Here is a 25,222-nt window from a genome sequence, read left to right on the forward strand (position 1 = left end):
CTGGGCCCTAATTCTCAAACTTTCAACTACATCCACATGTACCTCACTTTCAAATTTGATACAGCAGGAGGAACATGAGAGACGGGAAGATTCTACACATTCCTTTCCTTGCTCTATCTGCAAAACCAAATCTTTAAGATATGACAGAACTGATCGAATGTATATTATGAAGCTGGTTCCCAGTCATGTGTATAGGATTAAGAGGCATTCACAAAAAAAGGGTGATCTGTGGTTTTTAACTTTTCAGTGCCATGAAGTCTCTTCTAAGCAGAAGAAAATGCAGTGTAGTTTCAGAGTAACAGAAATTATACTGGTATATAGATGATGTCATCGAACATAACAGCATAATGGAGACGTTTCTGACTGTATCACTGTTACTCTCTCCTTGGGTGCATAAAAACATCCAAGTCAATACAAATAAATACAGGTCATCATGAAGGAGGGATTGCACCACGAATATATCCTCACCTTGTTGGCAAAGAGTGGCTTGATGCTCTGATAGATGCGCATCTGCTGCTCAACTGGGATGCCACACTTCTCAGAGATGTCGAGAAAGAAGATGACAGCAGCTCTGATGTGTGCCAATGCTGTGATAGCCTGGAGTTCAATGGTGTTCATCTCGTCGAAGGGACGGTCGAGAATACCAGGTGTGTCAATAACCTGATGGAGAAAATTGAGTCATGTGGTGTTTATCCCAGAGACTGAATAACCAAAAGGAATGGATCAAAAGGTGTTAATTACATCAGAGGGACAGCTGAGAATGCTAAGTAAGTTAACATCCGAGTGGGGACAAAAGCAAATGGTGTTAATCTCATTCAAGGGACAGTTATGATGAAGGTACCAGGCATGTCAAGTATGGTACATTGAATAAATCAGTATAGAACAGCCAGTGCCATAATACCCTTTGTCGGGTGCAGGAGCCCCGAGACTTGCCTACTGTGGTCCACGCTACTATTTCACAAACTTAAATCAACTCCGTCATAACTATGATTCAGTTTTGCAGGAAGAACAGGTAGAGAAGAGTGCACAATCTTCCCACTGTTCTTCTGACAAAAATAAATAATATGGTCGTATGCTTAAACAGAAACTGTGGCATTTTACATTTGTGCAATTGGTATGCTCCACAAGCAGACTCCACAATTTGTCCATATGCTTATCTGGTAGCTATGATTGTGGAATGGGGTGATACTGATAAATATGATAGTACAAAGAGAGTGGTTTTACCTGTCATTAAACTGAATCAGAGAATGATTGTGAAGACAGTTTCCTAAGGGTCACATTTTTCCTGGTAATTTTGGCACTGAAAGATAGCGAAGGAATACAAGCATGGGCAACTGTGTAAGCATATTCACTGACATAAAACCCTGCAAGCAAATTGAAAGAAGAGTTCTAGGCAAATGTGGAGGTATGCATGGAAAAGTTTGTGAGGAGAGAAAGAATGCTTTTGATTGGAGATATGAATGGAAAAGCAGGAAATGTAGAGGTGGACTGAATGGTTGGTGAGAGGGGTGTGCCTGCAGAAGTGGATGAGAATGATAGTGCTCTGGTGGACATTTGTGTGGGGAGGGGATTGGTGATAGCTAATGCTGTGGCGAGGGGATTGGTGATAGCTAATGCTGTGGCGAGGGGATTGGTGATAGCTAATGCTGTGGCGAGGGGATTGGTGATAGCTAATAGCATGGGGAGGGGATTGGTGATGGCTAATACCCTCTTTAGGCACAACAATGATTCACAGGTATATATGGCCAGTGATGAGAAAGGTGGGTGGTAAGCTGAATGAAAAGAAGGCAATAACGTGTGTGTGTGTGTGTGTGTGTGTGTGTGTGTGTGTGTGTGTGTGTGTGTGTGTGTGTGGTAGGTACTTGTAGGGAGATCGGCAAGTTGACTGTGGATTGTCAAGCACAGCCAGAATAAAGTCTTGAAACGTACTGTCAACGAGGTGAGTTAAAGCACTCTTGGGTTATGAAGTTTTATTGTACAGTTATATCAATAGTGAGTTACAGCGTAACGGAGCGTGACAGCCAAGTCTCCAAATGACCCTAGTGTCGGGCCTTCTCTCTAGCCCCTCTCTCCCCTTTCTGATCTGAAGGGAATCTCTCTGACATTATATACAGCTTGGAGAGGATGTGTGTGTGTGATGTAATGTCTAGTAAATTTCCATTCACGTGGACTAACTGACTAGGGCTGGTTACTCCACAAATACGTCATGAAATTCTTGGTCGTCTGGACTACGAGGGTGTTTGAAATACATCATATGTTAAGAATTCTTGGTGGTCTGGGAAAAAAAGATTGTGGATAGACATTTTGTGGACTGACATTCCTGGTGAGACGCTGTGTATGGCTCCAGCAGACACAACATCGTATATACTGTGTTATGAGATATATGCTAGTGCCTATATAATGTCTACATGTGTGTGTGTGTGCATGAGAGAGAGAGAGAGAGAGAGAGAGAGAGAGAGAGAGAGAGAGAGAGAGGTTGGGGATGTGGGCTTTCTGATCGCCATTTGGCAGCTGTGAGAGTCAAGGTACAAATGCACTTAATGAATAAAAGAGGAGAAGGAAGCAGTCCATACAATGAGGGTAGAAAGAATGCAAGTGTGTGTGTGTGTGTGTGTGTGTGTGTGTGTGTGTGTGTGTGTGTGTGTGAGTAGATATGATTTGGAGCAGAGGGGGAGGGGGATGGAAGGTGCATGTAAGGTATCCACAGCAGAAATCTGAGCAGCATGTGAGGTCAGGTATGAGGCAAAGAGAAGCTGTAAGGAGGTGCAAGGAACTGCATGGTGGAATGAACAGGTGAGACCAAGGTGTGGTGCAAAAGAAGAAAACATATAATGAATGAATGGGAAGCAGGGGATTGGAGGAAGGTAAGAGACGGAATAGAGAGCTATAAGCAGGAAAGAGGAGAGACATGGAAAAGATTTGTAAAAGAGAGTAAGAAGAGAGTGGATGAGAAGTTTGGAAGGAATTTATGTGTAACGTGGAAGGAATGTAAGAAAATGTTATGGAAGGAGGTTAAGAGTTAGAATGGAAGATTGCTGGTGATGAAAGGAGAGAAAGTGAGCAGATGGAGAGAATCCTTTAATGAAATGTTAAATATAAAGAATGAAAGTAACACTAGTATAAGTGGCTGGGGAATGGCTAGGAGGAGGGAGATGAGAAGGAAGGAAGAGATCAGCAGGATGGAAGTAGTGAAAGCAATGAAGAAATTCAAAATGAGGAAACTCCCAGGAACTGATGGAATGTGTGGTGACATGCTAAAGCATGGGGGAAGATAGCACAAGAATGAATATGGAAAATGCACAGATTGGCCCGGGAAGAAGGTAGAATCTGGAGGACCGGAAGTCAGGTATTATTATTCCCCTGTATAAAGGAAAAGGGGAAAAAGATGTGTGGTAATCATATGGACATTAGTCTTCTTAATGTAATAAGAACAGTATATGGTAGGATACTTATTGACATAGTCAGGGAAATAACAGAGGAATCAGTTGGAGAAGAACAGGGAGGTTTCAGGAAGGGAAGAAGTTTTTGTAGATCAGATATTCATCCTAAAGTGTTTCATGGAAGAGTTTCTAAAGGGAAGAAAGTTGTATGCTACCTTCATCGATTTGGAGAAAGTACACTATATGACCGAGTGGATAGACATGGAAGGTGGAAAAATATTTAAAATACATGGGAGTAAATGGGATGCTGTTGAATGCAATGAAGAGTATGTGTGAGGGCGCTGGCGCTGCAATGCGTGTTGATGGTGAACTCGGTGGACTTTTCTATGTGAACGATGAACTGAAACAGAGATGTGTCATGTCTCCATGGCTGTTCAATTTGTACATGGATGGAGTTATAAAAGACATACATGACTGGGCAATGAATGTTGCAGCAGTCCTAATGACGGAGCAGGGTTTGGAAACTTCATGGTCTGTTGTCTGTAGATAATACTGTATTGTTAAGTGAGGATGAAGGAGAACTGCAACACTTGGTAAATGAATTTGGAAGAGTCCGTAAGAAATGGAATGTACTGGTGAATGTTGGGAAGAAAAAAGTTGTGGTCTTCAAGAGAAATCGAGTCACTGAATGGACAGAGGATGGATGGTGAGGAAATGAAAGATGTGGGTGCACTTAAGCAATGTACTTGGATAGTGTGATGTGTAAGGATGGAAGTTTAGAGGATAAAGTGCATGAAAGGGTACAACAGGGAAGAAAGGTTGCTGGTTCAGTGAAAGCTGTATGGAGAAGTTATCACACTGAGGGCAATGCCATAGTTGGGGCTGTGGGCAGATGCATGAACACATCCTGTTCTCATGCCATTACTCATCGGCCAGACGACCTACAGACCTGGGGATACTTTTATTCGCAAGAGGAAGAGTTGATGAGTAATATGGTCTTTAATTTGTTTCCCTAACTGCTATAGTTTCTGAGACATTAATGTTTGAAAACAGGCTATTTTCAGAAAAATACCTGTGTAGAGAGAGAGCACTGTCACCATGCTATAAATAGACCAGCATTGGAGGGTTAAGCACATGACCATTAGTTACAAGAAAAATTACTAACTTCAGCAATGTGAATTTTATCCCAGGTCAATGTACAAGAGACTGCCCAATGCTTCTACATCAAAGTGTTTGTTATAGTAGGTTCCTTAAAACTTCAGTTACTACTAGCCTGCCTGACAAGAATTACAACAGAGAGGAAATGGGGAAGAAATAGAAATGTTCAATTCAAGAAGATAATGTTTAAGACAGAATGATGTAAGGAAACTGTGGCATGATGAAATGTCTAAGGTTTAACATATTCTTATAACTACGGTAAATTGCATGATTATGAGAAACACAAAACTTTACATTTATTAAAGTATCATTTACAAACCCAATTCAATACATAATCCACTTTAAATACTGGGTACTCATACCTACCTCCAATCTCTGAGACCTGTAGACACTCACACACTGTACTGCCACCTACTTGATCCATTAATTGTGTGCATCACCTATTACAGTATTTTACAACCTACTGAGTGTTAAAATACAATCATTCATTGATGACTACAATTTCCCACCTTCCTTACCTGCTAAAATAAACATCCCACCCACCTGCCATCTTAGGTATTCGTAGTCCATGTGACCAACATAGATAGACTTGGTAGTAAAGGCGTATGGCTGCACCTCAACATCAGCACGAGTCACCAGGTTCATGAAAGATGACTTACCTATGCATGTCATAAGGAACTCAATTAAAAAAAAATATATACCGGTATATATTTTTGCACAATAATAAACAGTACAGCTGAGATGAATGGGGTGGTATGTGTAGTTTCTGAAGATATGCAAATCAGATTTTTGTGGTAAGCTGGATTGTATGGAAACCACATGAGACAGATTATAAGGTACAAGTAGTTCTCAAAATACGCGTGTTTAAATTAAACGAATTTGGAATAACGCAAGGTCAAAAATACATTTTTTTTTTTACTTTACACAACTTATTTAAAATAACGAGATCTATACCGATTCAAATTGCGTGCTCAAATTCGCGTGTGCGGCTGGTTAAATGGGTAAGTCCTCGTTTTCGTCCATTTTTGCCAACGTCTTGGTTGAGGCAACATCTCTCTCCTGCCACACTACCTCACTGCTCTCGCTCACTCACGCAACACTACCTCACAGTACCTGAGTATTTTACCATGGCTTCCAAGCGCCCTTCAACTTCTGCTGCTAGTGGTGGTGCACCTAAGAAGTCCAGGAAGACCTTGACCCTAAAGCAAAAGCTGGAAGTCCTAGACAGAGCTGATAAGGGCCAGGAGACCTCAGTCATCGTGGATGCTATGAAGCTTAGTGAGTGCACCATCAGGACCATTCGGAGTAACGCAGACAAGATTCGTGCCAGCACTAAGGTAGGAACTCCACTCAACAGCTCTAAATCATCGTATTCTTGGCCTGTTGAAATGCAGCAAATGGAGAAGATGCTAGCCATGTGGACTGATAACCATAACAAACTACACGTGCCCGTCAGCTTCAGCTTAGTTCAAGCTAAGGCAAGGTCAATTTGTAATGATCTTCTCACAGATGAAGAAAAAAGGCCTTTCAATGCAAGTTCTGGTTGGTTTGCTAACTTACGCAAACGTTATGGCTTCCACAATCTTAAAATGGTGGGAAAGGCAGCATCTGCTGATCATCAAGCTGCCGAGGAATACCCTACTGTGCTGAAGTCCATAACTGAAGAGGGCGGATATTCTTCCACGCAGGTGATCAACACTGATGAAACTGGGCTATATTGGAAGAAGCTGCTGAGCCGCACCTATATGTATCTCCATGGAGGAGGCTACAGCACCCTGGATTCAAGTCATCCCAGGACCGCCTGACACTACTACTGGGGGCCAACGCTGAAGGTGACTGTAAGCTGAAGCCAGTGATTGTCTACCACTCCGATAATCTCGGGGCACTCAAGCTAAGATGAGTTTTATAATTTATAATTTGTGTACTGTACCTAATTCAAATGATGATAGAAGCTAAATTTTCTAACTTTTTGTGTGTCTGATTCAAACAATGCTGGAAAATTCTTAATCTCGCCTGATTATTTGAGTGCCTAATTAAAATAATGATAGAAGCTAAAAATTCTGACGTTTTGTGTGTCTATTTCAAAAGTTGCTAGAAAATAATGCTACAAAATTTGTATGCTGACCTACTTTTCTTTGTACCTATGTGAAATCTATCTATCTATCTATTGCTAGACGCCATAATCCTGTATCGGGTGGCCATTTGACTTTGACTTATTTGTTTTACGGGGAGGGGCACTAATCCTCCACCAACCCACTTGATGACACGTAGGGAGCACATATGGTTTGGTTATATGATTACCACCCAGCGTTGTAAATGGTTTCTTGGCTTACAGGAAACCACTTGGCTTGTCACTCAATGTAAAGTCACCTGTAAAGGAAAGAAAAGTAATAAGAAGTGACAGGAACGATGGGAGAAATAGTAAGAGAGGAGAGCAGGCACAGAAAAAGAATGATAAAGGCTACGGAAGAAGTAGGCAGCACTACATCAAGTGAGTGGATGATGGTCACCACCACCTACATTAGATGCCACAAATTCTTACACTGGCTTACTTTTTTGTATGCCTAAAACAAATGATGCTACACAATTTTTACACTGGCCTGTTTTTTTTTTTATGTGCCTAGCTTGAATGATGCTGCAAAATTTTTATGCTCACGTGGCTAAATCAAATGATGCAATGAAATTCATATGCTGGCCTAGTTTTTATGTGCCAAAATCAAATGATGCAAGAAAATTCGTACCCTGGCCTAGTTTTTGTCCAAAATCAAATGATGCAAGAAAATTCATACACTGGCCTAGTTTTATGTGCCTAAATCAATTGATGCAAGAAAATTCATATGCTGGCCTAGTTCTTATGTGCCTAAATCAAATGAGGCCTAGTTTTTGGCCTAGTTCTTATGTGCCTAAATCAAATGAGGCCTAGTTTTATGTGCCTAAATCAAACGATGCGACAAAATTCATATGCTGGTTTTTATGTGCCTAAATCAAATGATGCAACAAAATTCATACACTGGCCTAATTTTTATGCGCTTAAATCAAATGATGCAACAAAATTCATAAGCTGGCCTAGTTTTATTGTGCCTAAATCAAATGATGCTACAAAATTCTTACGTTCGCTTGACTTTGTCAGGGTTTCAACAAAGCGTTCCTCCATTGCTACTGGTATGCCAACAAGAAGGGCTGGATGACAAAGACAGTGTTTGGTAATTATTTTAAGAATAAGCTCCACTGAAAAGCGAAGTTTTACTGCAAGCAAGAAAATCTGCCACTTAAGATTTTGCTTGTTGTAGACAACGCACCTAGCCACCCACCATCCCTGGCAGACATAAGCGAGAAAATAAAAACTGTGTTTCTCCCTCCAAACACCACCTTCCTGATTCAACCTTGTGAGCAGGGCATCATCCAGACTTTCAAGTCTTATTATCTGTGGTCGACGCTGCCAGATCTGGTAAAAGTGATGAAGCAGCAAGACATCAATGTCCGGGACAACTGAAAGAATTTCACAGTGAAGGATGCCATCACCTTCATCAAACAATCTCGGACTGTGTTGCCAAGAATGTACCTAAATAGAGTCTAGGAGAACCTCTGCCCTCAGTTTGTTCATGACTTCAAAGGCTTTAGTATTGATGACAGTTTGGCTGATGTAAACAAGAGTATTTGCCTTGTACAGCAGCTTGGATCAGATGAAGTTGGGGAAGAAGACATTTGCGAATTGCTGCAATCCCACCGGGTGGAACTCTCCAATGAAGACCTGCTGGAGACAGAGAAGGAGTGCATGGAACAGCTGTTGGAGGCAGAAGCAGCAGCAGCAGCATCAACCTCAGCAGCAGATGAACCGTTATGAGCTTTGACAACCAAGAACTTGTCTGGGTGTCTGAAGCTCATCAGAAAAGCACTGGCCATCATTGAAGAAAATGACCCAGATGCTGAAAGAAGCTCAACTGTTTCCCATGCAGTGATGGGCAGCATGGCCTGTTACGAGGTTATGTTGGGGGGGAAAAAAAAGAAAAAAAAAAAGAAAAAAGAAAAAGAAAGAGAGAAAAAGAAACAACAGACAATAACATCATTCTTCCAAAGGAAAAGTGCTGAAAAAGATGCAGGACCAGACTCGGAATGAGATGTGGATGTAGAAACAGACACGGGACCAGACTCAGAACAAGATGTAGATGTGGAAACGGACACAGGACCAGACTCGGAACGAAATGTGGATGTAGAAATGGACACAGGACCAGAACTTGGAACGAGATGTGGATGTGGAAATGGATGAGGACCAGACTCAGAGCGAGATGAGCCAGATGTGGAACCACACCATCGCCCTTAACTTCTTAAGTCAAAGGAACACGACCCCCGACTTTACATGTATTCTTATGGGAAAAAATACATTTACTTTACGCGAAATTTACTGTACACGATCCCTTCAGGAATGTATCCCTCGCGTAAAGCGAGAACTACCTAGTACCTGTATTCATGAATAGGGGGGGTTTATGAAAGGTTTCTCATACAGTACATTAAAAATGGTACCATGCTTTCTCTTCAGGAATCCACATACTGGGGTTGGCATGGCACCGATGATGCTTTCTAAGGGCTGGAAGCTAAACCATGTACCAAAAACTAGTTAATTATTTAACTCTTGCAGGATGATGGTAGTTAAAAAAAATAAATAATAAAATAAATGAAGATGTGTAATGAGATTTGCAACAATGTCAGTGGTTCAATTTGGACTCTGACTCTCTCACCTGTGCCTGAACGTTTCCTGCCTAAGAGTGATGACTGTGTGACAAGTTACAAAGCTTTTAGCCACAAATCTCTCTCATGGCAGCACCAGCTCAGAATATAAGCATACTGTATACAGTGGGCCCTCAGTTCGTGTGAACCATATAACTATAACATTCTTCACTAACCTCCTATCAGCCCCTCTTGACCAGGAAATATTCAATCTGGCTACTATTTCCCCCTGACTCATTTGTAATCAAACTACTCTCTCCTTTCCTAAAATGTGTGTTGCACACAATCATATTCATTGCCTCCCCAAATTTGAGTATCCTTTCCCCTTTCCCATCCCTTGTACCATATGCACATCCCCCATGTACCCCTTCATATCCATCAGCTGCTTCATGCACATGGCCAAATAAATCCCCACCTAAAACTATAACCTCATCATCGCCCATACCACTTACCAAACATATTAAGTCATCCCAGAATCTATCTTTTTCTACATCATCCAAGCCAAATTGTGGAGCATATCCAGATATAACTAAAGTCACGAATTTTCAAGCTTTGCTATAATCCTTCCATTTGCACTCATTACATTCATGACACATTCCACCCATTTCTCCTCAACCATCACAAACATGCCACCATATCCATCTCTGTCCCCTCTAATTACGGACCAGTAACTATCATGTCTTCTCTTGGAAGTGTTTGAGACTGTAATTAATAAGCACACAGTTAAACATCTTGAATCCAACAACTTAATTAGTGAAAGACAGTGTGGTTTTCACTACAACAGATCCACTATTGATAAACTCATACCATCCATCAGTCAAGTGACCAACATGGAGAAACTCATACATTAGCCCTTGATACTTTTGAAGCTTTTGACAGTGTGGCATTGTTCCCTGCCATCCAAGCTCCCTTGCTATGGGCTAACATCTTTTGTTCCTCTTATTTCTTCATATCTCAGCGACAGAGAGATAGAGTAAAAGTGGATGATGTACAGTATATTCCAATTTCCACTCAATTAATTTCAGGTGCCACAAGGGTCAGTTATGGCTCCAACCCTATTCCTAATTCATATTAATGATCTCTTGCCTGTCACCCATAATCCCATCCATTCATATGCAGATGACTCAACACTTTACAGTTCATTCACACTTAAACACCCATTCACAAAGTTCATCCTCCTTTCGGGATTTTGGCGAAAGCTTTGCCATTGTATTTGACATCTCAAAGGCTTTCGATCGAGTCTGGCATAAATCTTTAATTTCCAAACTGCCCTCTTACGGTTTCTATCCTATCAATGCCTTCAATTCTAGCTTCCTTTCTGGTCGTTCTATAGCTGCTGTTGTAGACGGCCATCGTTTTTCTCCTATATCTATCAACAGTGGTGTTCCTCAGGGCTCTGTCCTATCACCAATTCTCTTTCTTTTATTCATCAATGACCTTCTAAGCTGTACATCGAATCCTATCCACTCATATGCTGATGATTCCACCCTTCACCTTTCCATTCGGTTCCCGCAACATCCATCTCAGCAGTTACAACAAACAATGGATGAGACTATGGCACACCTAATGGCTGACTTGGCTCGTATCTCTGACTGGGGTAAAAATAATCTTGTTGTTTATAATGCATCAAAGACTCAGTTTTTATACCTATCAACCCATCAAAATCTTCCACAGGCGTACCCACTAATGTTTAATAATATCCAGCTCAATCCTGCATCATCCTTGAACATGCTTGGGGTTTCATTCACATGGGACTTATCTTGGAAAGATCATATTGCATTTCTTGTAAAATCTGCTTCCAAGAGATTAGGTGTGCTAAGCCGACTCCATGCCTTCTTTACCCCTGCACAGTTGTTGACTTCATACAAGGGTTTTATTCACCCCTGTTTAGAATACAACTCTCACGTGTGGGGAGGCTCCCCACATACAGCTCTTCTCAATAGGGTGAAGTCAAAGGCTATTCATCTCATCAAGTCTACTCCTGTTACTGGCTCCCTTCAACCTCTGTCTCTTCACTGCACTGTTGCCTCTTTATCTCTTTTCTATCACTATTTCAATGGTCTCTGCTCCTCTGAACTGTCTGGTTGCATCCCTCCACCTCTACGATGGGCGGTAGCACCCGTCTAGCAACAAACTTTCATCCCTTTTCTGTCCAACTCTTTAATGCATGAGTTCATTGTTACTCCCAGTCTATCATTTATGCAACAGGTCAACTCTGGAACTGTCTCCCTCTGTCAGCACTTCCTACTTCCTATGATCTCCAGTCTTTCAAACGCAGTGTCCAGGCATCTCAAAATGAATGGATCTTGAATTTGGCTCTCCTTTGTACTGTTTTTGTTTTTTTCTTGGAAGGAATGTTCATGCAGGCTCAGCCTTTGGTTCCTTCTTTCTCACTTAAAAGAAAAAAAAAGTATCTCTAACTCACAACTCTGTACAGCAATCTCCATAAATCAAGACTTATCTAAGATCACTGAATGGGGACAAAATAACAATGTTTCATTTAATGCTAGTAAAATCAGATATATACAATTTACTAATAGACAGATATTGCCTGATTTCTATATTACCTTCAATGCTACTAATATTCTTATATCTAAAAGTACTGAAATTCTCAGTGTTTCACTTAATAATGCCCTCAGCTGGACCTCTCATGTTATATCACATGCTAAAACTGCTTCGAAGAACTTTGGATTATTGTACGTGTCTATAACTTCTTCACTGACGGGCAGATCTCTAAAAGTACTGAAATTCTCAGTGTTTCACTTAATAATGCCCTCAGCTGGACCTCTCATGTTATATCACTTGCTAAAACTGCTTCGAAGAACTTTGGATTATTGTACGGTGTCTATAACTTCTTCACTGACGGGCAGATCGCTATAATTTAAGAGTCATGTGTGCTCTCAGCTGGAACCTTGTTCACCCTTGTGGAATGGATGTGATGAGGTTGTATTAAAACAACTAGACAAAATTCAGTACAAAACTGTTAGAATTATTAACAACCATACTATTACAAATGAACTACAGTTCCTCCCCTACAAATAAGAGGGAATGTTGTCTCCCTTGCATTATTTTACAGATACTTTTATGGCAAATGCTCAGACAAAGTTGCATCCATTGTGCCACCTCTCCATGCCTTCTTCCGCACTACACGGACATCTAGTAGCGCTAATGTGTGGACTGTCACACTGCCACGTTGCAAAACTTCTGCCTATCAGAATTCTTTTCTTCTCCGAACTGCATCTCTTTGGAACTCGTTTCCCCTGAGTGGTTTCCACCCAAACTTCAATATACGACTGTTGAAGTCCAACTGTTACAGATTGTTTATGAATGGAGGACACCTGTACTCTGGTGTATAGATTATTATTATTATTATTATTATATTTTTTAATTCATTTGTGTTTCCTTCCTCTGTTCTATATGTCTATATATATATTATATATATATATATATACATATATATATATATATATATATATATATATATATATAGTATATATATATATATGCCAAAATAGCCTATAGCTACTGTACTTGCAGTCCATCCTGGAAATCATTCTAGCTGACCCTCCCCTGAATCTGACTTCCTGTACGCAATCAACATCCACGCCCCTCCAACCCATCTTTATTGCTTCCCTTGCTCTACCCATCAAACTATCCACATTTCACGATGCCACTCTCAAGCCCCTATGTGATTTGATTTCTGCAGGCTTTCCATTATTATTCCTTTTTCTTCTCAATTTTGTCATAAGCAAGGTAAACAAAGGAGAAGACAGATCACAGGCCCTGCCCACCTGCACAGACCCAAGTCCAGGCATGGGATCTGAGACCTACCGCCCACCAGTCGTGACCAGTGGCTGTGACAGTGGACTCGGGGCACACTGCCAGGAAAACTAAAAGGACACCCTCCAAGAATGCCTTGGCACTGCAAATGCCCCACCATTATACATCCACTGATTGGGTAGACTCCTGGGATGCTACTCCCAGGTTTAGGTCCCCTCTCTGCTGGGTGGAAGTGGCAGCCTGGGAACCACAATGCCCTGTACCCTCTGCCACAGATCCAAGCCCCACCTCATCCCAGTCCCAAAATTGCACTGGTGGAGCCCGCGTCCTGTCTCCTTTCAGTTCCGCCACTAGGTGACTGGGACAAAGTTTTCTGGCTGCACACCCTTGATAGGTGTCAATCCCTGTGACGCAGTGGGATACATTGTGTGACTGGCTGGTGCTACTGTCTATTCCCTCACATCCTAATACAGGTATACCTCACTATATGATCCTTCTTTGTGCGATACCCCACCTTAACCCGCCCCGTCCCGGAGACGTGAATTCACGTCCTCACATGATGTGCACTCATATCCCGGAGACGTAAATTAACGTGGCAACATTGGAAGGTCCCTAATTTGCACAATTTTAAATTTAATTTGCACAATTTTCAATTTTCGCGAGTGATTTTTGGTACGTATACACGGGACACCTTCCTCTACAAGATGCCAGGCAGGGGCAATGCCTTACCCAGCATGACCTCCTCCCCCCCCTACATGCCCTTTTCTCAGCAATTCACCTGTTATCAGTGACCTGGCCAGTAAAGCCATGTCATGCCACGGTACGAAATTCAGGGCCAGAGTGATTCCCCAATCGATGACAATGTGGAGGACAAACATTAGAGGAAGAAACAGTCAGAAATGATGATCAGGTAATGTGGCAAAAAAAGGTCAGGAATGGTGATGAGTTAGTGAGTGAAACAATGCTTATAATGCTTATATTACCGTTTGAAAACCAATATACTCTCGTACTACATATAAATTCGTACCAAATAAATAAATAAATACCGTTTATGAGTGGTGTGGAATAGTTATCCTCCCACAGAACTCGTTTTCTTTGCAGCCAGCCTGATAGAAAACCCTGTAAGGTAAGGAGGTACTCCTACCTGGATCGAGTATTTTAAACCACAGGTGAGCGATTTCTCTATGAATTTTTGATGTTTCTCACCAAAAGCGGATGTTTGAGCAAAAAAAAAAAAAAAAAAAAAAAAAAAAAAAGGTCCAAAAATGTCGGGACTGGGGCGTACCACTGCCCAGAAAATGTCGGGATGGGGGGGGGGGGGTTAATGATGTAAAAAAAATTAACACCCTTCCCTGCCTAACAATGGCGAGTCCCCAGTTATGCGACGGGTTTTGTTCTGAACCGATTTTGATGACATTTTAGACAAATTTTGTGTTTAAGTTGATTTACAAACTTTTTAGACTTAAATTAATGTGTTTTAGTCATAGGTGGGGTGAACACTGTCATTTTTGGGTACAGTTTACTACAGTATGTTTAATTTTTTTCCATACTTCATTTTTTATTATTTTTATATTTTATTTTTGGGTTTAAGCAAGTTATTAACTGCTTTTAGACTTAATTTTGCTTGTTTTAAAGCTATTTGGGGGTACAGGTGAGCTAAAACTTGTTTTTGGACTCATTTGGGTAGGTTTTGGACTTGGTTTGGGGAGGGGGGGAATCCCAAGGCTCCCAAATGCATCCCTAAACTTTCTATGTTATAATGTTACCATTTAACAATACCCCGACTCAACGACGGGTTTTCCCAAACGCGTATCATCGTTATAGCCAGGACAACCTGTACTAGGAAGTACTGACTAATTCACTCGTATAGTATTAAAAACCTTGCCACTGCAGGGACAAGCCAGCCCAACGTAGTGCCGGTCCCAAGCCCAGGTAAATAGGGAGGGTTGATGGCAGGAAGGGCATCCAGTCGTAAAACACTGCTCAAACCTATGATTAGTTATCTATCATTGGCCCTGGACCGGGGCATCTCCAAGAGGCAACGCACAGGGACCTCGCCTGACCCATAACAAGTGAGCAAGGGCTACTACGTCATGAGTGGGCACAGCTGAAGAAGCGAGCTCTGAGGGTGGGGGGTGCTGAATGTGGGGAGCATGACCAGGAGAGGTTTGGAACTGGCTGATATGATGGACAGAAGCAAAGTGAGAGTATTGTTTGTGCAAGAAACAAGGTGGCAAGGAAACAAGGCAGGTGACATCAACGCAGGGTATAAGCTCATCGGTAGTGGAGCAAATGCACAAGGAAGAAACGATGTTGGAATCATCTTGGATATGAATTGGAAGGAGGGGCTGGTGGGTATGGGAAGAAAAAGTGATCGGATAATGAGTGTGAAACTGGAACATGGTGGCTTGGTGCTAAATGTGGTTTGTGCCTATGCAACGCAGGTAAGGTGTGTGAGGGAGAAAAGCAGGAGTTCTGGAGGCATCTGGATGAAGTATTGGTAGGGGTTCCCAGAGGAGAGAGAGTTTTCATTGGAGGAGATGTGAATGGTCATGTGGGTAGGGAGAGCGATGTGTTTTCTAGAGTGCATGGTGGTTTCGGAAGTGGAGTGAAGAATGCAGGAGAGATCATAACTGACTCCGCACTGGCAGCAGACATGATTATTCTACATACTTTTTGTTAAAAAGCCTGCAAATCAAATTATCACTTACAAAAGTGAACTAAGAGAGTCAAATTGATTTTCTGCTATGTAGAAGGAACCATCTGGAAGAAATTGTGAACTGTAAAGTGATAAATGGCGATGGGCACAACATCGGCTTACAGTGGTGGACTCAGAAGTTAGCGTGAGGAAAGGGAACAACATGGAACTGCAAAAATCAAATGGTGGAAGTTGAAAGAGGAGGACTTAAAGAGTGTAGAACCAGAGTTATGAGAAATAACACCAGAAGAGAATGTAAATGAGTGGTGGGAGAACATCAAGATAATTAAGCAGGAGAGGGAAGAACTGCTGGGCAAAACATTTGGAAAAAGCTCCCCAAAAGATATGGAAAAATGGTGGTGGAATGAGGAGCAGAAGCAAAGGGTAGATGAGAAGAAAGAGGCAAAGAAGAAATCTGACAGAACTGGGAATGAAGAAGATAGAGGATAAACACAGCAAACAATGCAGCCAAAAAAGCAGTAACAAGAGCAAAGGCAAGAGCAGTGGATCAGCTCTACGAGGAACTGGAAACACTGGAAGGACAGAAGAAAATCTTTGCGTTCGGAAAAGAAGGAACAAAGTGACGAAAGATATTACGCATATACAACAGATAAAGGATGATGGGGATAGGGTACCGAGTGCAAAGGAGGGCATAAAAGGAAGGTAGAAAGAGTATTTTGAAAAGTTACTGAGCAAGGAAAACGAGAGAAGTTGTTTTTGGAGATGGGACACCAAATGAGAGGGAAACACCGGAAACTAGTAGGGAGGATGTCAAAGCAGCATTGAAAAAGCTGAAAAATGGGAAGGCAGCGGGACCAGATGAAATACTAGCAGAGGCATGGAAAAGTTTGGGAGAAGATGGAGTAGATGTACTTGTAGAGTTAATGCAGAAGATATATGATCAGAAGAAAATACCGGTACTGGAGGCCTAGCGAAAAAGTGTGATAGCACCGATCTATAAGGAAAAAGGTGACATTCAGGATTGTGGGAACTATTGGGATATAAAGCTGATGTCACACACAATGAAAATATGGGAGAGAATAATAGAGAAAAGGTTAAGGGAGGAAACAGAGATTGGTGAACAACAATTCAGATTCATGCTAGGAAAAGGAACAACAGGTGCAATCTTTGCAGTGCATCAAATCCAGGAAAAATTTGGAGAGAAACAGACAAAGCTGCATATGATTTTGGTCGACTTGGAAAAAGCGTATGATAATGTGCCAAGGCAGGAAGCATGGAGATGTATGAGGGAGAAGGTATTTCAGAAAAGTATGTGAGATGGGTTAAAGATATGTATGACCTAGTGAGAACTAGGGTCAGTAGTAGTGTTGGTGTGACAGAGAAGTTTCCATTAAAAGTTGGGCAACATCAGGGATCTTCGTTGAGTCCCTATATCTTCAATTTGTTAATGGATATTTGGGGCAAGGCATCACAGAAGAGGCTCCATGGGTTATGTTGTTTGCAGATGATACTGTGCTGAATGATACCATCAGGGAGAGAGTAGAATGGAAGTTGGAGGAGTGGAGAATGGAAATGAAGGATAGAGGACTGGAAATTAGTATGAAAGATGGAATATCTATGCTTTAATGGAGAAGCAGATCAGGGAGATGTGAGTCTGCTGGGAGAAAAGATAAAAACAGCTGGATCATTCAAGTATTTGGGGTCGAATATAACAGCTGACTGCGGACTGGATGCAGAAATTAACCGTAGGATACCGGCAGGATGGAGAAACTGGAGAGATATGTCAGGAGTATGTGATAGAAAAATCAGTGCAAGAGTGAAAGGAAAAGTATTTAAAACAGTGGTAAGGCCTGCAATGATATACAGTTAAGAAACTTGGCCCATAAAGAAGTCTCAGGAGAGAAAGCTGGAGGTGGTGGAGATGCAGATGCTGAGATGGGTCACAAAAATGGATGAGATCGGGAATGATTAAGGTCGTGATAAACTCAAAGAAGGTGCAGGAGAGGTGAATACAATGGTACGGACATGTAATAACAAGGAATGAGGACCATGTGGATAGAAAAGTGATGGGCATGGATGTGGAAAGTAGACAGTGAAGGGGTCGGCTGAGGAGATGGTGGATGGACTGTATACAGCAAGATATGAGGACGAAGAATATACCAAGGGATGCACCTGTACATAGAGGAGAATGGAGACAACTGGTCAGAAACAGCAACCCCATATAATCATGGACAAAGCTGCAAAGACGATGAAGAAGACAGTATTAAAAACCTCTGTAGCAAAAATTCACGACTTCATCTACTTCCATGATCTGGAGAAATTTCTTTCTCTCTCTCTCTCCACACACACACACACACACACACACACACACACACACACATACTAGTACAAGTATATTTCCGTCTCTTACTAATTTGTACAACATCTACCCTTTCCATCTATGCAAATTTAGCATATTCAAAGCCCTTACCAGCATTAGGACAGCCACAGAGCAGCAGAGTACGGGTGTTGGGGTCAATGGAGGGCAGACGGGATATATGTTGCCTTACATCTTCCAAGTACTTCAGGGGTGGTGCCTGCTTCTTCATCACTGTTGCCATACGTCCCATTGCCGCTCGTTTAAGCTGCTTACATCGATAGAGAGAGTCACCATACTTAAGGAGCTTGATGTAATCACTGGCAATCTTGTCAATCAGGTGGCGAGCTATGTTGATCTGACCCAGAGAGAGCTTGTAGTGGTCCTTGTTGTACAGCGTGTTCAGCAGGTCTGCATAGAATGGGTGTAGGTCCTGCCAGCAAGAGAGAAATACTATAGAGAGAAATAACTATAACAGAAGCACATTAGACATCTAGATAGAATGAATAACATGATTTTGACAATTTTAAGATTATAGTGCAGGGCACATAAATCAATATCTCTACTGAAACTGGAAAGATACAATTTTGATAATACAAGACATGAGGTTCAGTCTGCACCAAGTTGTAAACAGAACAAAAATTCAAAGCATCACTTAAAAAAAAAAAAAAAAAAAAAAGTTCATATAAGTGTCCTGCTTGAAAAAAATAACAAAATACTTATAAATAAGCTCGCACCAAAGTTTGTTCCTTTTTCATATAAATTTATGCCATTTGCATTTTAACTTTTTATCTACCCTCTTCCCAAGGCTTGTACTGTACCCACCTCAAGCTTAGGGAAGTCAGTAAGGATTGTGGAGAGCTTATCATGGAAATTCTGCTGGGTGTACTTCACTTTGGTCATGTAGAAGCGGCGGATGCGTGATATTTTGTAGTGCTTGTGTATCACTGTTGGAGTCTTGCGCTGGGTCTTAGAGAGGATGATGTCAATGAAGTCCTGAAAAATCAATGATGCTGTAATTATAGCTCTGTCATCACAATTAACTTCACTATTTTAAGAAAATAGCTCAGTTCAACAATTTGCAATTTGTAAATCGTCCTCAATAAAAGGATATAAACCGGCACCGGCTCAATCCGATTGGAGCGCCTTAATTACCCACTAAACCACCACGTGCCATAATATGGTTACTGTATATGGTTATCACCCTGCATAGTAATTCATTACTGTATTAACATTAATCTTTGTACTGACAGTCCCATCTGTATGGAAATGCTCCTACTGCTGAATTATATAAATACACTGTAAAACTGCAATCTGTACATAAAAGTTTTTCTCAAATGATTAAATTTATAACTATGAACTATCTAACCCTAATCACATTCAGGACAATGAAGTCTTTTATACTTTACTCTCACTACAGTTAGATATACCATTTTACTCAGTTTACAGAAGGCTATCATAGTGCATTTAATGGACACTGTTCCTAACTTGTTTTTTAATGAGGCTGCTTCTCAGCCGGCTAAAGTCACCTGGTAGATGCAATGGGAAAAAGAAATTCACTCAATGAGGTAAACAATAGAAAGTCCTCCCAAAGCTGAATAACATCACCCAGCAATGGAGCAATGGGGAACTTTCAAAATTCTTTGTCATCCTCATCTTGGTCCAAAGCCAGTCCTTTACTGGTTACCATGCTTGTAATAGTTGTGGATTACTTTTACTTACGTAATGAACTGTGAGATACAGCAATGGCATGCTGGTATATCACTGAAGTAACTAAATATTACTTAGAACAATCATGATCAATAGGAATGACCTTTTTAATTTGTAAAATTTTATTATTTACGATCATAGACTTGCCACTCACGTGACAGTCTTTCACTTCATCATGCTGAATCGCTTTTATTACGTTAACTGAACACTGTACTCGGTCACTTATATAGATTAAGGCCTGATTATAATTCATTTTACTCATTCATCATCTAATCCAGTGTTGCCCCATGAGGAGTGTAGAAGCCCGGATCTAGGCAAGTTGGTCCTGAGAGTGACCAGCCTCACTCATCCCTGAGTGGCATTATGTGAGCAATAAACCCCAACCATCCCTTGGATATAAACCTGAACCAGCTAATCCGACTGAAGCACCTTCACCTGTGGACTGCAAGGCATAGCTCAGGCTGGGAAGCCCTGCATTGTGAGCCACAGCTCTGGCTGTGCTAACCTTCCAGTGGCTGTGCATCACTGCTCACTACTCCACCCCTACGCAAAGCATGGTCCTACGCAAAGACGAAGTTTTTTTTTTTTTTTTTTTACCAGATCATGCCCTGGATGTTTATCTTTAAATTTATAATAAACAAAAACAATAAACAAAAAATCTTTTTTTCTCTACTCCACCCATTGGCAAATTTATGAATGGCACTACGCATCTTCAAGTTTATAATAACCCAAAACTATTTTTTTTATAATTTTTTGCACACCACGGGGTGGGCCAAAAAAAAATGTAAATGCACAATCCCTGGGTTAATTACCCACTAAACCACCAGGTGCCATAATTTCGTTATAAGGTTACCACCCAGTGTAGTACATTTCATTACTGTATTAACATTAATCTTTGTACTGAGTCCTTGTATTATCTGAGATTTAATATTCTGTAACTTTAAGCCTTTAACATGTTGCCAAAACAAACACATCCATCCATCCATCATCCAATCCTACATAGCCCCACGAGGAGCGTATGAGCCCGGGGCTAAGCAGTTGGTCCCGACATTTAAGATGAGAGTGACCAGCCTCACTTATCCTTGAGTGGCATTACATGAGCAATCAACCCCAACCACCCCTTGGATATAAACCTTCATCGGCTCAATCCGATTGGAGCGCAATAATAACTTTAAGCCTTTAACATGTTGCCAAAACTCACACATGTGCATTAAAGGGGCAGTCCTGAATGGCAGAAAAGACCTCTGCATGCTTACTACTGCACACTCTTCCACCAGTACAAGAGCTGGCCCTACTCTGTCTGTCTTTAGCAAATATTTGAGAATATAAAGTAAACGCAATGGGTTAAATGTGATAAAGGATGTCAACTTAATCAATCCTTTCGCTGCATTTTACGACTATAGTGTTTCTCTACATTATTGCCTTTCACTGCGGAATATGACTGTAGTCGACAGGCCTCAAAAAACGGTTTGAACTGGCCGCGCGGTACTCCAGGTTCTTGCCGACATTGCTATGGCAATGGCATCCCAGAATGTGCTGCCCTCATACGGTGGCAAGTCAAAACATCACGTCAACAAATGTGCCCGCCCAGCTGATCGAGCGCTTGGCCGTGTGTCACAATTTCTTGGAGATTTACCATTATTTAGGTGAGTTATATGCAATGTAATGTGATTACATGTTTTTTAAGAAGGTGCTGGGCATGTAAGTGTACAGAAAACATTTGATAATGAATATAATATTGCAGTAAACACTGGATCTTTACATATCAGCTGGCCAACATCTCAGAGTCCTTTTAATTAAATTCCCGGCAAATTTTTTATGTATTCATCATCCTGCTGATAATATATGTAGCTATTAAGGAATTTTAGGGCCGACAATGGAAATGTAAGTATTAGGCAGTCACAAAAATGTTGCAGACATTACCTAACGCCATTTTAATTTTTTGCTGGAGAATTGACACATTTTGAGAATCAAGCCAAAAATAAATTCAGCAACAAAAGGGTTAAAGAACAGGATATCAGCCTTCTTTATGATCCATGTCTTAGCCTACAAATGTCAACTACGTCACCAACCTTCCTCATACCTCTGACGTCACGATACAGAATTTTATATTTAATAATGGAAAGAGTTTTAGAAGGTATGATTAGACAAAGAGTGAATATTGATGAGATGCAGTTTGGGTTTATGCCAGGTAGGGGGACCACTGATGCCATATTCATTGCTCGACAGCTTCAGGAAAAATATATTGGTAGAAGGGATCTGTATTTTGTTTTTGTTGATTTGGAAAAGGTCTTTGACAGAGTCCCTAGAGAGGTGGTGAAATGGGCAATGACAAAGCTTGGCTTGGAGGAGTTGCTCGTTAGGGTGGTTATTACTATGTATGTGGGTGCTCGCACCCAGGTAAGAGTGAATGGAGATTTAAGCGATGAGTTTTCCGTGAATGTTGGTGTGCATCAAGGGTCAGTTTTGAGTCCCATGTTGTTTATCATGGTACTTGATGCCCTCTCATGTGACTTTAGAAAAGGACTCCCGTGGGAGATGTTGTATGCTGATGATTTGGTGTTGATTGCAGAGAACGAAAGGGAGGTGGAACAACGGTTTCGGAAGTGGAGAGATGGTATGGGGCACAAGGGCTTAAGGGCAAATGCAGATAAAACAACAGTGATGATATCTAGGGTTGGTGGCGGTACTGTCAAAGACGAGGGAGAGTGGCCATGTGCAGTTTGCCACAAGGGCGTGGGAAGTAATTCCATTTTGTGCGGTGTTTGCGATAAATGGGTGCACAAGAGATGTAGTGGTATCAGAGGTAGACTGCGAGATAATGCTGATTTTATGTGTACGGCGTGTCGGGGAGAGCAGGTGGAGATCGTCAGGGGTGAAAGGATTGAACTTGCTGGTGAATCTCTTGAGTGTATGGAAGAGTTTTGTTATTGAGGAGACATGTTATGTGCTGGGGGTGGGGCTGGAGCTAGCTCTGTGGCTAGGGTGAGAAGTGGTTGGAAGAATTTCAGGGAGCTGTTGCCTCTCCTGACACTGAGAGGACTCTCCCTACGTGCTAAGGGGTCTTTGTATGCAGCATGTGTTAGGAGTGTAATGCTGTATGGTAGTGAGACCTGGGCAGTAAAGGAGGATTTTCGCCAGCTCAGACGTACAGAAATGACGATGATTAGGTAGATGTGTAGTGCGTCCCTCCGTGCAAGGTCTGGTGGGGCTGGGTTTACGATGGAAGAGTTGAGAGGTAGGACGGAACTGGAGTGTATGGTGTTGTGATGAGGAGAGGTAGATTGAGATGGTTTGGACATGTGGAGAGGATGGGAGATGATAACTGGGTGAGGAAGGTGAGAAGTGTTAATACTGGGGGTGGGGTTATGAGGGGTAGACCGAGAAAGAAATGGGACGAGGTCATTAAGTGTGACCTCAGGGTTAAGTGACTGAACAGGGAGGCTGCAATGGATCGTGAAGCATGGAGAGCCGCCATTAGGTGACCAAGGCTGACGCATGCAAGCATGTTGGAGCCTTTAAAAACTAAACGAAACGAACTTACACTATGATACTTTGAAAGTTTATTTTTCTTCTAACACTTGATATACATGGGGAATTAATGACTTGTACAGTAACATGACTGGCCCTTTAAAAAAAAAAAAAAAAAAAAAAAAAAAAAAAAAAAAAATTGCCTTGCAGGTTTTCACTACTACTGCTGTTATAACTTTACCATGACCCTCTGATTTGTATTTACGGCAAAATTACATGACTTGGAAGAGTTTTAATGGAATAATATCCTGCATTTCATGGACATCTCATCAAAGTGTCAGGAGCTTTACACTGTCCGATGCTAGCTCTGTGACTAGGGAAGGTGCGGTTAGAGGAAGTTCAAGGAGCTGTTACATCTTCTAACTCTGAGAGGGCTGTCCCTCAATGCTAAGAGATCTTTGTATGCAACATATGTTAGGAGTGTAACACTGTATGGTAGTGAAACCTGGACAGTAGAGGAAGAAGATATTCATAGGCTTAAAAGTACAGAAATGACACTGCTTAGAGGCCTGGGAGGGGGGGCTAAGTCTGTGACTGAAGAGCTGAGAGGAAGACTGGAACTGGTGTTATGATGAGGGGTAGACTGAGATGCTTTAGGTATACCTGGAGGATGAAGGATGACAAGTGGGTGCGTAAGGTGAGAAATGAACGTCATGGTATGGTTACATAAGGCACACCCAAAAAGACAAGTGATGAGGTCATGGAGTGTGACCTCAGGGATAAGAGACTGAACAGCGAGGTAGCCAGAGATCGAGCAGCATGAAAAGCCGCCATGTGGTATGCAAGGCTAATGCAAGCAAGCTTGCTGGGGCCTTTATATATGATAAATTACAATATAACTATCTTTTACTCTTGCTGCTACCAGATGATTTTACCCTAACTCACCCGATGTAGTGCTGCTCTCGGACAACTGCCCGTTCCTCTCTTCTTTCCTTCCTTCCTCTTCTGTCTTTCTTTCCTTCATTCTTTACTCTTCCCTTTGCCTACAGGTGACTTTACACTTCCTCTTCTGTCTTTCTTTCCTTCACTCTTTCCTCTTCTTTCTGCCTATGGGTGACTCTACACTGTGTGACAAGCCAAATGGTTTCCTGTACACCAGGAAACCATTTACTATGCTGGGTAAATCAGGGTTGGAAAAAAACCCGAGTTTTTTTTTTTAAATCCCAACCCAGTTTTTTTCTTCTTATTCCTTATATTTATATGTAAATTTGTTAAAATAAGCAACAAAAAAGTAATTTAGAGTGACACAGAATGTTTTAAGTGTTACTGGTATCTGAAGAACAGACACTTGTTTAAGACATGTTGTTTTTGTTACAAGGTGGTCCAGTAGGACAAAGCCTCTGTTAACTTGTACTGTACAGGAAATTGACGGGTGAGGTAGGTTTGAATACTCCTGACTCAGTATGATGTAAACCTACAGTTCTGTAAGTAAAATTTAACTATATTAAGTAAAATACACACACAAGCACACACACACTTAAGCTGTTTTTTTTTTAGTTTTTTGTTTTTTTGTTTTTTTGGGGGGTGGTTTTTTTTAATGCCAACCATGGTGGTAATTATATAACCAACTTATGGCACCTGGTGGTTTAGTTGGCAATTAAGGTGCTCCAACTGGACTGAGCCTGTGCAGGTCTCTATCCAAAGGGTGGTTGGGGTTTATTGCTCACATTATGCCACTCAGGGATGAATGAGGCTGGTCACTCTCATCTTAAATGTCAGGACCAACTTGCCTAGCCCTAGGCTCCCATGCTCCTCATGGGGCAAAGCAGGATTAGATGATGGATGGATGGACAGAACATCTTCATAGTGACTTGGTTAATGTGGGCTGCATAATTATCCAGTTCAAAGTTTCCCAAGAGCTGAACAAACTCATATGGACTGAAAGAAAAACATTAAATTTACCTTAGTGGAGTGAAGGGAGTA

At 41.5% G+C, this 25,222-nt stretch overlaps 1 protein-coding gene across 1 annotated transcript in view; it reads right to left on the reverse strand.

The window, feature by feature from the left end:
• Positions 1-25,222, reverse strand: part of Non1 (nucleolar GTP-binding protein 1) — an 82,041-nt gene that overhangs the window by 28,325 nt on the left and 28,494 nt on the right. The window contains exons 3-6 of the mRNA XM_080277979.1: positions 18,884-19,054; positions 18,173-18,491; positions 5,082-5,197; positions 469-660 (exon numbers count right to left, since the gene is read on the reverse strand). Coding sequence (XP_080134105.1) covers positions 469-660; positions 5,082-5,197; positions 18,173-18,491; positions 18,884-19,054 — 798 coding nt within the window. The remainder of the gene's footprint in view (positions 1-468; positions 661-5,081; positions 5,198-18,172; positions 18,492-18,883; positions 19,055-25,222) is intronic.

This window comes from Coenobita brevimanus, chromosome 71 (assembly GCF_032717465.1).
Source record: "Coenobita brevimanus isolate Jiangsu-jjx chromosome 71, ASM3271746v2, whole genome shotgun sequence".
In the NCBI taxonomy this organism is placed as follows: Eukaryota; Metazoa; Arthropoda; class Malacostraca; order Decapoda; family Coenobitidae; genus Coenobita; species Coenobita brevimanus.